The sequence below is a fragment of the Aulonocara stuartgranti genome (genome assembly GCF_965226115.1).
Source record: "Aulonocara stuartgranti genome assembly, chromosome: 7".
Lineage (NCBI taxonomy): Eukaryota > Metazoa > Chordata > Actinopteri > Cichliformes > Cichlidae > Aulonocara > Aulonocara stuartgranti.
Genome location: NC_138945.1, coordinates 28,785,900 through 28,800,944, shown reverse-complemented (window position 1 = coordinate 28,800,944; position 15,045 = coordinate 28,785,900). Strand labels below are relative to the sequence as shown.

Here is a 15,045-nt window from a genome sequence, read left to right as displayed (position 1 = left end):
AAAAAAAAGAAAAAAGTGAATCTCTCGTCTTGACATTATTAAGGAAAATTACATAACATAAATATACAAAAGAAACAATATTTTATACCAAAACAGCAACATTTACTAACTTTAATTATAAGCTGAAATAGGACCAACAGCATTTAATGTTTTTACTGTAATCCAGTTTATCCAAGTCATAGGAGATGACGAGCAATACAAGTTCAAGTGCACAGTAATGTGAAAAAGCACACGGCTGATTTCTTTAAGTTTTTGCCTACAATATTTGTCAAACTTAAAAAACCACATGATCAAACACTTTTTGATATTACACAACAATAACCTGAGTAAAGACAAAAAGCAGCTTTTAAATAATGATTTCAATGATTATGGAAGAAAAGCTATCCAACAGTACCAGGTCCTGTGTGGAAATATTTATTAATTAATTAAATAACCACATCTTTTGGAACACTGAGAAGATGAATTGAGGTTGGCTGAAACAGCTCAAAAAGCAACACGTCCCTTAAAAACAGCTACGAAACAAAACCACTGACGTCTATCGATGTTGAAATGGATCAGTGGTGGACCTCGCCAGGACTGCCATACTTATCAAAATTACTCCAAGAGTGCACGGTTATCTTTGTCTAATATTTACATTTGTTGGATGATCTGAAACATTTAAGTGTGACGAATAAAATCTAAGAAATCAGAAAGTGGTTACTTAATGTTTCACAGCACCATAGAGATCAAACAATGTGCTCATACCTGCACTGTAGCACACTCCCTTGTATTTGACAATGTTTTCATGCTGAAGTGATTTAAGGATCTCAATTTCCCGCTCAAAGTCCCTGAGGTGCTCAGCTGTACTGTGCTGGAGTTTCTTCACAGCCACCACCTCCCCTGTGCTGTCCTGCAGCGGGTCGTACCTGCACATCTCCACACTGCCAAAGTTCCCCTGAAGTGTGAGATGAAACAGACAAGAAAAACACATTTTAAAAGAGAAATGCTATCATTTCCATTTATAATAAATAATTAGCACATAATAGTATTTTTGGATCTTCACCAATGGAAACAAGGAAATGATGAGCCGGTGGAAAAATAATAATTGACTATAAAAGCTGTTTAGAAATGATTTTGTTTATATACATTACATTTCTAATGACATGAAAAAGTTACTGTATTTTTCAGTCAGGTAAGTCAAACTTCACTCAACTCATTCTTCTTGCTTCCTCCACTTCTGTACCATTGATTCAGTAATGTTGAATTCTCTCGCAGCTGCTCTATTCCCATGTTGTTGCAGTATATTAATGACTAACCTCGTATTGCGGATGGATTATCTCAGTTGTTCTCCTGACTGAAGTTTGGTCCGTTTATAGCATCATGCCATGCGATTACATTTGTCGCTAACCATCAGGAATCCTCAAGTTAGCTTTTATCGAGTGGAAAAAAGTTAGCATTCATCCTCTAGCTTCACTGTGTTTATGTTATGCTAACATAGCTGTGTCGCTAGTGATCACGTAGCACATCATTATATACCAGCTAGTCCAATTTCAGTAACCCTACAAAAGTTACTGCCGTTTAGTTTCCTGTCTTCATTTATGTTGGAAGTGATAGCAGAGCTGTACCTTTTAATTCTTTCAGAAATCTCAGTCAGAACATGCTATATCATATTTAGGTGGAAACTAGTGAGCTAACATCCTGCTAACTTCTAACGCCATTAAATTTAATAAATTCTGTTTTCATGGATGCCTTGATGTTAAACTTAATCGTTACACCTCAGGTGATCATTTTATTAAAGATGAAAGAATTTAGACAGTTTTTAACTCTCAGTGATGCCACAGTGTTTGTTTGACTTTGGGACATGAAGCAGAGTTTTCTCCTGGATTACTCCACGAGACTCCTGACTACGGTAGCCGTAATGCTCCGGCAAGCCATTAAGCCGTGCGCCTTCATGGCTTAACAAAGTTGGGATGTTGGTATGGGATATTGTATTTGTTTTAAATGTTATATATTTATGTGGTATGTGTATTTTGACTTTTTTTGCCATGATGCTAGGTCTCTCTTGGAACTGAGATTTTTAATCTCAATGAGATTTTTTTTACCTGGATAAATAAAGGACTAACAAAAAAAAAAAAAAAAAAGTTGTACTAATAGATTTTTGACAGATTTCTGCGCACTGTGTACCACAAAAAATCGGTTTGAGGTCAGTAAGCACAACCAGAATTCACACATAAGGCGCACTGCCAATTTTTAAGAAAATTAAAGGACTTTAAGTGAGCCTTATAGTGCGGAAATTACAGTAGTCAAACTCTAAAAATAAGTGATGTGTACATAGAGCATGTCTCACTTTGCCCAGCTGCTTGAGAAAAATGAGGTGCCGCTCCTCGAACTGTGACGGATCTTGGTTCTCAGAGGCCCACGGGAAGCCGAAGCCTCGTGCTCTGTTGGGCACCATGTCACTCTCCACCAGCAGCTCATAGTCTGCAACAAACGGCCGTGTCACTTTCAACAACATCTGGGTGAAATAACGAGCGTGCTGGAGTGATGCATGGTGGTCTTTCTCTGACACACATGACTCCATTCATGTTCCTACCTGGTGTGAAGAGACTGTTGAGATCTCGGATTATTGTTCTGAAGGAGGGCCGGTGTAAAGGCTCATAGTCCATACAGCTGTTTATCAGATTGGCCAGCTCTGTCCATTTAGGAGCCGGCAGCTGGTGTCTGTCCTCATAGAACAAGTTTTTCTACAGAACAGGAAAGAACAAAATTAAGTACCTGATTGTTCTTGTCTTGGAAAAGAAGACATGTTTTTAAAAGTTTAACATTTTAAACCTGTCTTTTCACAAAAGAAATTAGTGAGTTTCACATGTTCAGGAATATAAATGTATCTTTTTTGTAACAGACTGACCAGCCTCACATCTGTACAGCTAATTAGTTCAAATCTAAGCCGCTCTAATGAACCCGTTTATCTAATTATGTCTCAAAACCAAAGTTAAATATTTTACAAAATGTATCAATGCATGTTTGGTTTTTTTGGACCTTTGAGCTGTCCAGTGTGCTGAGAGGTTTGTCTCCTCCGCTGCAGATCTCCCAAAGCGTGGTCCCAAAGCTCCACTTGTCTGTAGCTAAACTCAGGTTTTGAGGGTTTTCAATGCACTCAGGAGGCACCCATGGGATACGCTCCACTAGCACTGCAGGTCAGACATGTAAAGAGATGCAGGAAAATACTAAATGTTGGAAATGCAGACCAAAGATGAAGAAAAGGGAAGCAAAAGGTGACTAAATTATGTCCTCGTAGGTATCTCTGACAATCACACCAAGGAAAAACCATGCAGTGAACATCATTCCAACATCACACAGGTGTGAGGTGCAAGCCTCGGGACCGCGATGTCGGCGTTCTCACCTTCTCTGGGCAGCACGGTGATGCTGATACCGGGGTCACTGAGCTTGATGAATGGAAGACTGCCTGTTTTCCGATCCTCCTCTCGAATCAGAAGGACATTCTTGGCACAAACATTCCCATGAATGACGTTTTTATCCTCCTGTGTTCAGTTACAATAGGGACAACATAAATATCAACGTAGCATTAGGAAAGTCCCAATGAAAGGTTCATTTCCATGTTGGTTTCTTTTTTCCCTTCATTTCAAAATGTGTAAATGTGTCCATAATCTTTACATTTAAAAAGAAATCTGTATGGGTCACACAGCATTAAGTTGGTAAGTCTTACCAGATAGTGCATAGCCCAGGACAGCTGTTTGGCCACTTCCAGCTTCCAGGTGATGTTAACACAGCCTTTGTTCTTCTTCAGGTAAGTGTCCAGTGAACCAAATTTACCGTACTCCTGCACCATCATGTCTGACCGGGAGATTGAGATTAGATCGTTTCACTTACTCATCTGTTTATTTACTTCTATCCATGAAGAAAATCTTTTCAACAAAGCTCTATGAAATGAAGCACTAAATTAACCAGTTTGTGGTTCACTGAAGATTGTGTTGAGTAGTAATACACATGTGCTTACCCAGAAGTCTTCCCCTGTTACCATGTAAAATTCTCAGAGATTACCTCTTGCAGTGATTTTGGGGTGTTTATATATATTTCATAAAACTGAACGGACATTTCTTCACTTAAACACTTCCCTCAGCCCACATGCACACACTTGACTTTTTGCATCCATTACATGTAAAAGAAGAACGACTTTGACAACAGCTCCCAGATACACTACTTCACGTGTGTGCTGCTTTAAAGACTACAGTGGCCCCTTAGTGACCTGTTGATCCCAAGGGCTTAATCCAGTCTGAACGAAGGGTCAGAAACCTTCTGCCCTCTCTGTTTGATCGTCTCAGCTGCCCACAGGAACACAGTATGACATTATTTGGTGCTCGTTTAATGTGTGAATGGTCTCTTTTTCTATTTTGGGAGCCTATTCCTCGTGGACCTACCACATGACTGGTATAATTAGTGTGTTGCTGCTCATTTTGTCTACATCTTAAATATCTTAAACCATCCAGTAAAGGTTGTGCTTGTGTTGTACACTTACTTTCATCTGCACAAACACACACGCCATAAGTGAGAAGTAAGTGTTTGTGGGAGAGCTGGCTCATTATGCTTGCAGCTTCAAAAAATGACTGCAAGGAAAAAAATGAGAGAAGAGAATTTAAATTTGAGTCCATGAACATGAGTAATCAATAAGATTAACAGTCACCTAAATTCTTCCTTAAGAAGCTAACCTCTGAATAGCTGCGATGTGCCTTGTCCAGAATCTTAATAACAACGTCCATCTGATGTGTCTCCCCATAGTCTCCAAGCTCCTTCCTCACACCGCAAAAGATCTTGGTGAACGTTCCTTGACCCAGACTCTCTTTCTGAAACACAGTTTTATTGGTTTATTGAAAAAAACCACATTGTTTAGTTGACTCTAAACAGTTCCCTAGGCAATGTCCTCTCCTCATAAACTCCTCAAAATATATTAGCTTGAATAGCAGGAGTCATACAGTCATGCAACCAAAACAGCCTATACAGCGAAATGCAGGGTTTTTTGTTTAGAGCAGTATTCTCAAAACTACAGACAAATACATAGTTTATCATCCAAAGTAAGACGCATGAAACAAAAAAGATGACAAACTTTGACTTTTAACATCCATCAGAGCCAATTCCTTTAGCATTTCTTAATGAAAACTCAAAGTTGCCACAGATGTTTATCCAAATCTTTACTCCTGCCTTTTTTTATTCGTAGTTAAAGCTGAGATCTTCTGGATTCTCTGAAGTGAAGAGTCACGAACTATATCAATACATTTCCAAGCCTCCACACATTCATCCTGGGAACTAAATGAAATATTATGTTCGTCTGGCTGAGCTGTGACCCAGGCAGTTAAACGTTATCGACCACCTGGATCCGATTTATTGAAGATCAGATATATTGGCAATATCATCAGGCCTTATCATTTCCAGGCAAATTGTCAGAACATAATATTTTTCTTCTGTAATGAAAGATAGAGTAATCTTTTGGGGTTTCAAGCGGTCTGCTAGCAAAGCTCTTAACTAACTTAATAAAAACATCAAGTGCAAATCAGAAAGTCAAAAAATACATTCAGTTTATACAGCCCTAAAAACTAAGCACACAACTTAGTTTCATAGGAAATAAGAGGTTAGCAGTCAGGTGCTGCTAATCAAATGCACTGCCCAGCACATCAGCACAAACACAAGCACAATACTGCAGGAGGAGTGTTAAATGGTAAAATGGTAAATGGCCTGTATTTATATAGCGCTTTTCTAGTCCCTAAGGACCCCAAAGCGCTTTACACAACCAGTCATCCACCCATTCACACACTGGTGATGGCAAGCTACAGTTAAAGCTTGGCTAAATAAACAGCCTGTAGTCGTGAGGTTTTCCTATGACAGTTCTGTCCAACAAAACTTTAAATGCTCAAATAAAATAAAAACAGAGACAGCAGATTGAGTCTTTTTGTTAACCGTATCTAGCATCCTGGCGGATCCCACAACAGTTCTCTTGCCTCTGGTGTTCTCACTCAAGTTTACATTCACAAAGGCTCCAGCCTTTAAAATACGAGATTATAAACAACAACAAAATAAACTATCACAGCTATGCAGATGACACACAAATATATATCACAATGTCACCAGGAGACCGAGGCCCTGTACAGGCTCTTGGTAAATGCATTGAGGAAATCAATGACTGGTTGTGCCACAATTTTCTCCAGCTAAACAAAAACAAAACTGAGGTAATAGTCTTTGGCGCCAAAGAAAAACGATTACAGGTCACCAGAGAACTTCAATCTATACATCTAGAAACCACAAACCAGGCGAGAAATTTGGGTGTAGTGATGGATGCAGACCTAAACTTAGAAAAACACATTAAGACAATAACAAAGTCAGCTTACTATCACCTCAAGAATATATCAAGGATAAAAGATCTGATGTCTCAACAGGACCTGGAAAAACTAGTCCATGCGTTCATCTTTAGTAGGCTTGATTACTGTAACAGCATCTTTACAGGTCTACCTAAAAAATCAGTCAGACAACTACAGCTCATTCAGAACTCTGCTGCTCGAGTCCTCACTAAGACCAAAAAAGTGGACCACATCAGTCCAGCTCTGAGGTCCTTACACTGGCTGCCTGTCCGTCAGAGGATAGACTTTAAAGTTCTGATGCTGGCCTATAAAGCTCTGAATGGTTTAGGACCAAAATACATCAATGACCTCCTGACCCAGTATGAACCTTCCAGATCCCTCAGGTCATCTGGATCCGGTCTTTTATCAGTTCCCAGAGTCAGAACCAGACACGGAGAAGCTGCATTCAGCTTTTATGCTCCTTATATCTGGAACAAACTCCCAGAAAGCCTCAGATCAGCTGAAACACTCAGTTTATTTAAATCCAGGTTGAAGACTCACCTGTTCTCAGCTGCATTTGAATAAAGCACCAAATCCACACTTTTAAGCTTAAATTTCAAAACTTACATTTAACTACTGATTTTATCTACTGTTCTGATTTTATCTGTTTTGATTTTATATACTGTTGTTTGTTTGTTTGTTTGTTTGTTAATTAGTTAGTTAGTTTATTTGCTTGTTTTAATCAATTTTAAATCATGCTTTTTATTTGTTCTTGTTTCTAATGTCTCTGTAAAGCACTTTGAATCACCTTGTTGTTGAATTGTGCTATACAAATAAACTTGCCTTGCCTTGCCTTGCCTTGTTCAGAAGTCTTAAATCTAAATTATATCTCTTCAGGAGAAAGAAAAGAGGACTTTCAACACTGTTTGGTATTTCCAGTGTGTTTGAGAAACAGCATGTGCAATCCTGGCGTTTTCATGTCAAAGGAGAGGCTGAAGTTAGGAGCCAGAGAAGGTTTACTTACGATGATGAGATCCTCCTTTCGAATCTTGTGAAAGACCATCTGGCTGATGTTGTGTTTGTGGAGCGTGGGAGATATGGGCATCTCGGCCCCTTGATTGCTTCTACACACTAGCAGGTTGGACTTATCTGAAGAAAGGTAGAGATTAACAAGGTTCACACTACACCTGACCAAAACTAGACAATGACACTGATGACTCACACTGTTAAATATTGAATTTGATCAGCAATTATAAACCTGGATTATTACATTCAGAATTCTTATCGTGGATATGAAACTTTATGTTGTGTGTTTTTATATTTTTCACCATAAACCATAAATCAAAGTTTTGGTACCTAAAAACCTGGAATAGTTTACTGAATCATTAGCTTTCATCTCTAACTTCTCCACACACATATGTTTTGTTTTGTTTTTTATGAGGCGATAAAAACTTATTTTTGTTCCAATAAAAATGTCATTAATTTCTTTTCTTATATGCATGCAAAGCTAAATCATTATTGATACCATACTATCAGTAACCATTTCTTCGTAACACCAACACAGTACCTTTGTATGATCTGTTCTTTGGCTTATAGTCTAATCACATGCACCAATAAACACATTTTCTTAAGATGTTTTTAAAGTATCTAATAAAAGCAGAAGCTTTAAGATGATTAATTGACTGCAGCAGGGACACAAAGGATTTCACACATAAACAGTTACAAAATAACAGTAAACAATAAACAGTTACAAAATTAAAATAACAGTGACATAAAAGTGCCCAGAAATTCTGTGGAGTGCTAACATAGGATTCATCAGTGCCACTGAAACAGGATTTATGTCATGGTCCTGGGCCATGTTGGCCCAGTATTCTGAGTTTTCTTGTATGTTTGTATTTTGTTCCCTATTTAGGCCATGTTTCCTGAGTTGCCCTGTTGTGTTGTTCCCTAAGTGTTTTCCCTTCGTGGCTTTTACCCCCTGTGTGCCCCTCTGTGTATCTGTGAGCCCTCGTCTCTCCTTATGTTTTATTCCATGTTTCCCCAGCCCGTTATGTCTGTGTTTTCCCCGTGCTCTCTCTCCTCCTGTCTGAACCTCCGTACTTCCTGTTTGACTCTGCCCGTCTCCCGTCAGTGTTATGTTCACCCCGCCCTGTCTCGTTATGGTTATCTGTGTCAGCTGTGTTCCCCGTGTGTTCCCACTTTCCTCGTTAACCCTCTGTGTATTTCTGTCTGCGTCTCCCTCTGTTCGGCGTCGCGTTCTCCCTCATGCTGTGTGTGGTTCTCCCCGTGTCTTCTGGTATATGTTACAATTAGCTTTTCCCAGTGTAGTTTAGTTTAGTTTTGTATTGCTTTGGTATCACTGCTTTCGTTTGTCACCTGTCAGCAATAAAGCTGCATTTTGAGTTTATCCCCTGAGTCCGTGAGTTTGCATTTTGGGTCCTCATCCTTCCTGCCACACAGCGACCATGACAATTTACAAGTTTGAGTATACTGGAAAACCACATTTTATTTGCTGATTTTATCACTGTCATCTAATGTTTCACAGCTAAACAACGCACGCTGCTCACTGTTTTCATAGCTTCATTAAATGTTAAAATGCTTTTATTTTTTAAAAAACTCAAAGCATGTGGAAATGCATTTTACTGTGCCTTCAATTCTGAAATGAGAAAATAGCTTGTATTTCACGTTTTCATTTTCGTTTTCATCACATGCATGTTCTGGATGTGAACACTGACCTTTGTGGCTGGGTGGGCAGCACCTGATCAGCTGAAATGTGTACCCATCAGTGCGGAGCGCCTCCTTCTGGTAGCAATTCAGAAGTTCCCTGAGTGAACCAAAGCTCCTCTTGGCTCCACTTAGAATGTACTCTCCTGACTCCGTCTTTGTGATCTGACAGTGCTTATAGTCCACCATCGTTTCATACTGAAAATCAAAAGAAAAGTTTCCACAGCTGAGTTGTGCTGAATGTTACAAAGGATGCTCCTTGTGTCCCTTCCTTACTGCCGTTTCAGTCAGCCATACACGGTCTGAAAACTGGTCATTTTTACTTGTTTTAATCCTCCCTCAGTCATACAAACTTGAAACAGTCTAAGTTACACTTAAAGTCAAACACAGAACACACATCCAGTAAGTCACAGTATGGTGACCTGCTGGGAGATATAGACCGCCTGCAGCAAGTAGATACCAAACCTTATTGCTCCCTCTAGTGGCTGAAAATGTGATCAAAATCATGTGCAGATAGGTGTGTTTCCGGTTTTTGAAAACCAGTGGACATGGTTTACTTTGAGAAACAGCTGTGCAATTTCATCGTAGTGACTTTAAACATCTTACTTCATATTTTATATCTGCTTGGATGTATGCAGTCATAAGCTGAAGAAGCGAGTTACATTGCATAGCAGTAATGTGGGAAATCGAGTGTTCCCCACAAACATTAACACTACTTACCCCCACCACAAAAGACATGAAGTATTTATCATAATCCCTGGGGCTGCAGCGAAGCATGTACAGGCCTTGATGGTTACCGGAGCGCCGCAATTTACTGACCGTAAATTCCATCCTGCAATCAAAAGGGACAGAATGTTTTTTGCTGATTTCATCTGTCCATGACTGTGCATGTGGGACGTGATGCATGATATGCATGCGTGTGATACTTACGACACAGGGCCGTGGCAGTAGCTCTGAATGCACTCCAGAAGCCGTGGCGGCGCTAATTCTTTGCACAGGTAATGATGGGCATTGGCCACCAGCCTGTAGTATCCATCGATCAGTGACACGAATGACACGGCCACTGAGAGCGAGCGAAATTCCAGCTCCTTCATTGTGAGTCAATGCAGAGGCATACAGAAATACAGATGCAGGATTTTACTTATTTTCTCGTGCTGGAAGCAACAAAGTATCTTATACACGAGCAAATGAGGACAACCTAACATCATTTAGTTGTGAGAGTTCAGCCCAGAGTCTCCAAGTTGATACTGCTACCATCTTGATCCATGATGGCTGCCACTGGTGACACGTGCCTGTTATCTGCTGCCAGTACTAAGCGTTCATTCAACTGTCTGAATACATACACTATATTTACTAAATAATTTAAGTAAATATAAGTACATTACACCTGCAGGAGCTGCTCCGCCATGAAAACCCATGCCACAAAGCTCCCGGTGCAGTGTTTATGCTGCCGTTAATGTCACAGGAGGTCTGGAACTCTAAAGATATTGAGTCAGCAGAGCTTTGAGTACTCGGTGACTCACCATGTAACTTTATGTAGTCTGCCACTTGGTAAATGAGTTTCTAAAAGTTCCCACTTTGCAGTAATACTATTTGCAGCTGACTGTAGGGAAAAAAAAGAAATTTCGGGAACTGCTTTCTTGAAACGGTGATACCTATTATGAATTCAGTGTCTTCTTTAGAATAGCCCATCTTTCTTTCACAAATGTTTGTAAAGGCAGGCTGCATGGTGAGGTGCTTGATTTTATACACCTGTATCAATTGAACTAAAAATACCTGTACTCAAAGATTAAGAGGAGTAGACATGTACTTTTATCCACAGAGCATATCTATTGAACTGCTGAGCATCTATCATGGTACTGGAACTGATGTTGAGGTCGTTAAACTGATGTGGAGATGCAGAATGAACTTCAAACTGGTAGGAAAACAATTAATTTTTCCACAGTGTTTCTTTTGTCCTGTTTCTCTCACCCCTAACAGGTCGGAGCAGATGGCTGCCCCTCCATGAGCCTGGTTTTGCTGGAGGTTTCTTCCTGTTAAAAGGGAGTATTTCCTTCGCCCTGGAACCAAGCGCTTGCTCATAGATGGATGTTTGATTGCTGGAGTTTCTCTGTATTATCTTAGGGTGTGGGGATCCTGCTTCATTGCATTTAATTTAATTCCACATTTTCTTAACTAAATCCAAATTAGCTTGTGTGTTTAGATGTTATGTTTAGCTAGTTGTTGGTCTGTTGTGTCAGCTCCTAAGATTTCTGGTAGTGGCATGGTTTCATTATGTGGGGCATCTGGAGGAGGATAATGTGTTCAAGTCATGTTGGCCCCATTGAAACGATTTATCTTCATATCCTTAAATACTTCTTTCAAATGAATAAAGAACATATGTTGCAACATGGTTAACAGACATGACTGAAAGTTAAATAGTTTTAAACCAAAGTGAACTGTAATTAAAATTTCTCAGTAACAGCAGAGAATGACCAATAACACAGCAGACGTGTTTACTATACCATGATCTGGTTATCCTGTTTGGTGAGTGTAACTATGCGGCTCTCTGCAGATCCTTCCTTATTGCCTTGTTTGATACTGATGTCAATCACCTCTGGAAAATCACAGTATGTCTGCAGCTCCTACACACACACACACACACACACACACACACACACACACACACGAACAGTTAAAAATTGTTATTTGTATTCTTCTTTTTTTTTAAAAATCAATGCACACAAGCACCAATGATAGGACACACCCATGACAACAACACACTTGTAATATATTTGTTCTCACCTCCTCTGCTCTGTCCTCCTCTTTCCCTTTAGACCACTGGATGCCCTTATTTCCCATGACAATGATGGTAACCTCATTTGAGGAGGTGTCTGTGACTTGGAAGTGCTCGGAGTAGAGAGAGGGCAACAGCATCTCAAGGCTCATTAAGTATTTGAGCTTGAGGTTACACACAGTGGCCTTGCACTCACTGAACTGCTGGATGAACTTCCTGAAGCGATAGCGGATTCTCTTCCGAGTCAAAATGTTATATTCCTGGATGCGGCTTCGCATGGACACTGGGAGGAAGGACTTGTAGCTAAAAGAACAGAGAGGTCATTCAGGAGGATCTGTCTAAAATCTTTACAAATAATTCATCCTAATGATTAGTTAGGCAGAAATATATATGTATGTATATATTTATATATATATAGATATATATATATATAAATATATACCCTGTGATCAAGCCTAGTACAGATGAAATATTTTCAACTGAAACTTTATTTCACATACAGGTATTTTATTTAACTGCATGAACACTGTGTCTGTCACACTACTTTGATGATATTGTTATTCATAAACTATACCACATGCACACCAGCACAGGAACTAGCATTTCTAATTATTTAGGTCAAATAGTTGGCAGCATATGCACGCACATGCATATCCAGCACGATAAAATCACACGTCATGCACAGCCCTCTCTCTCTCTTTCTCTCTCTCTGTACTTCAAGAACAGTTTCTCGTCTAAAAATCTGTTTTCTGCATTATTCACACAAGTCTACCGTTGTTTACAGCGCTGCCGGCCGCAATTTATTTCCTTTTACTTACTCCTGAAAAGAAAACCTAATTTCTGCCGTTCAATAGGCTTCTGAACAAATTTGAACTTTTAAAATTATGCAAAATGCAAAACGCTTAGCCGTGTCTCTAATAAAACCGCTGTAACTTCAGAGGTAATGTTCATAAGTTGATTAATGGTTTTCTTTCGTTTTTGATGTACTGCAGAATATTTTTATAAAATCCCAGGCCAGGAAAATCACCTTCATGTTTTTCTGTTTTATCTTCAGCTACTTTGACACAGAAGCATCTGCTGTGATGCTCACACCTTTGATAAAGTCTTGTGTGTGTCAGCTTCCTTTTTATAGATAGAAAAATATGTAAATGTACTGATCTGAATTATAATATTTCTGACTGTCTGAGGCAAAATTTCCCAGATTTAAATCGAATTGAATCGAATTGTGGATCGAATCGTTTCAGGACCTTGTGAATCAGAATCGATTCTAGAAATCAGTGACGATATCCAGCACTATTTTACAGTTTTCCACAAGGGTTGCAAGGCCACAGGTCTAAGCATGCGTTGATCAGTCTCCCCAACCACCTATTCCAGGTCTTCTAGTGGAACGCTAGCCTAGATATATAACCTGCACTGAAGCACCGCAGCAATTTCCTAATGTTGTAAACCTTAGGGGCAGGGATAGCTCAGTAGGTAAAGTGGTCGCCCCATGATCGGAAGGTTGGCGGTTCGAATCCACTTAACGGCTACCCTGAGGTACCCCTGAGCAAGGTACCGTCCCTACACACTGCTCCCCGGGCGCCTGCTTAGTGGGCTGCCCACTGCTTCACTGGGTGAATGGGTCAAATGCAGAGAAAAACAAGTAATTTCCCCATGGGGATCAATAAAGTATCCATTATTATTATTATTAAACCTCAACATCTGGCAATAAACCCATTCTGATTCTGATTCTGATTCTTTCCAGGAAGTTCTGGGTGTAACCAAGGTCTTTTTTCCTGTTGCACATTCTAGTCTAATGACCTAAGCAGGGGCCTGTTCTTCGTACCTCGCTAAGTAGGTTAGCCGGATTAGATTGTTGACGATTTCGCGTGATCCTGGATCAGTCAGTTCCCCGAAGCTCATCCGGGACTTGCTGTCATAGCAACAGAGCCGTAAGCGTAAACCTGCTCGGGAGCAGGTTTACTTTATGTAAACAGGATTAGATCGCGGCCACGCAGGTATGTCCGCTTCATTTATACGAAAGCAACAGCGATAAATAAATAACATCAATGTAACTGAAGATAATGCAGCACTTGATCCTTTTATTGATGTCACACAGATACATACAGGTCATTTCCTAAAAAAGGGAAATGTACTATTAACATTCTATTACATGTATGTGATTATTACAGATGTAATTCATATTTCAGAGTAGTAATTGTAAATTACTTCGTGTAATCAAGATGAGAGACCACGGCTATAAAAGCCAAGGTGGATTTGGGAAGCCTGTCGCAGCCATGTCCTGTCCGTTTACGCGAGCAACCCATTGTGGAAGGTGCAAGATTGATAAGGAGAGTCCTCAGAATTCAGCGTATATTGCGGGATAGACAGGATCCTTTAGCTCAGCGCGACAGTGTGCTCATTGAGAGATATCGATTTTCCCGTGAGGATATTATTTACTTAACCAACTTGTTGACGAGGGGGTGCAGGACCACCACCTGTCTTTTTTTGCTCTGCCCTTTTCTTGGTTGCTGTTATAAACAAACAAACAGATTATTTCAGGGTCTCTTTCCAAGAGACGAAAAGCAATATAAGTGATAAATATTACCATTCTGTAGAATATTCTTATATTTCACTTTTACTTGTTCCCATGTTCTAGTGGGTCCTGTTGTGGCTCTAATGTGAAAGAGGATATAATATAACAATATAATATAATGTAATATAATATTGGATAATATAGTGTAATATAATAAATCTACCCTACCGCCTACTGGTGTTGGCCAGAGGGGCCGATGGCGCGATATGGCAGCCTGGCTTCTGTCAGTCTGCCCCAGGGCAGCTGTGGCTACAACCGTAGCTTGCCTCCACCAGTGTGTGAATGTGAGAGTGACTGAATAGTGGCATTGTAAAGCGCTTTGGGTGCCTTGAAAAGCGCTATATAAATCCAATATATTATTATTATTATTATTAAATTACTTACGAGTTTAATTTGTCAGCAACTTTCTGCCAGCCCTCTCTCCTTGCTTTTGCAGCCTTTGCAGTGTTCCCTTGCGTTCTGATTAAACTTTGAAACTCCTGAAATCCCTCACTCAGGAGTTCTTGCTCTGCTGCCGAAAAATACCGAGCCGAGCGCGCTCCTTCGACATTTTCGCCGACCAATCAGAGGGTTGCCGATCAATGTTTCTACTATCGATGCGTAGCCCCTTTTACGACACCCAGTGATGTCACATTCCTGCGTCC

The 15,045-nt window shown here is 39.9% G+C and overlaps 1 protein-coding gene across 1 annotated transcript in view; it reads right to left on the bottom strand.

Annotated features, from left to right (window-relative positions):
* LOC309709876 (tyrosine-protein kinase JAK2-like) overlaps nt 1-15,045 on the bottom strand; it is a 42,449-nt gene that overhangs the window by 4,017 nt on the left and 23,387 nt on the right. Inside the window, exons 6-19 of the mRNA XM_082538782.1 lie at nt 11,835-12,129; nt 11,555-11,674; nt 9,981-10,138; nt 9,771-9,882; nt 9,062-9,248; nt 7,351-7,475; nt 4,707-4,841; nt 4,517-4,604; nt 3,707-3,834; nt 3,383-3,521; nt 3,019-3,170; nt 2,573-2,723; nt 2,327-2,460; nt 745-934 (exon numbers count right to left, since the gene is read on the bottom strand). Of these exons, the coding sequence (XP_082394908.1) occupies nt 745-934; nt 2,327-2,460; nt 2,573-2,723; nt 3,019-3,170; nt 3,383-3,521; nt 3,707-3,834; nt 4,517-4,604; nt 4,707-4,841; nt 7,351-7,475; nt 9,062-9,248; nt 9,771-9,882; nt 9,981-10,138; nt 11,555-11,674; nt 11,835-12,129 (2,114 nt within the window). The remainder of the gene's footprint in view (nt 1-744; nt 935-2,326; nt 2,461-2,572; nt 2,724-3,018; nt 3,171-3,382; nt 3,522-3,706; nt 3,835-4,516; nt 4,605-4,706; nt 4,842-7,350; nt 7,476-9,061; nt 9,249-9,770; nt 9,883-9,980; nt 10,139-11,554; nt 11,675-11,834; nt 12,130-15,045) is intronic.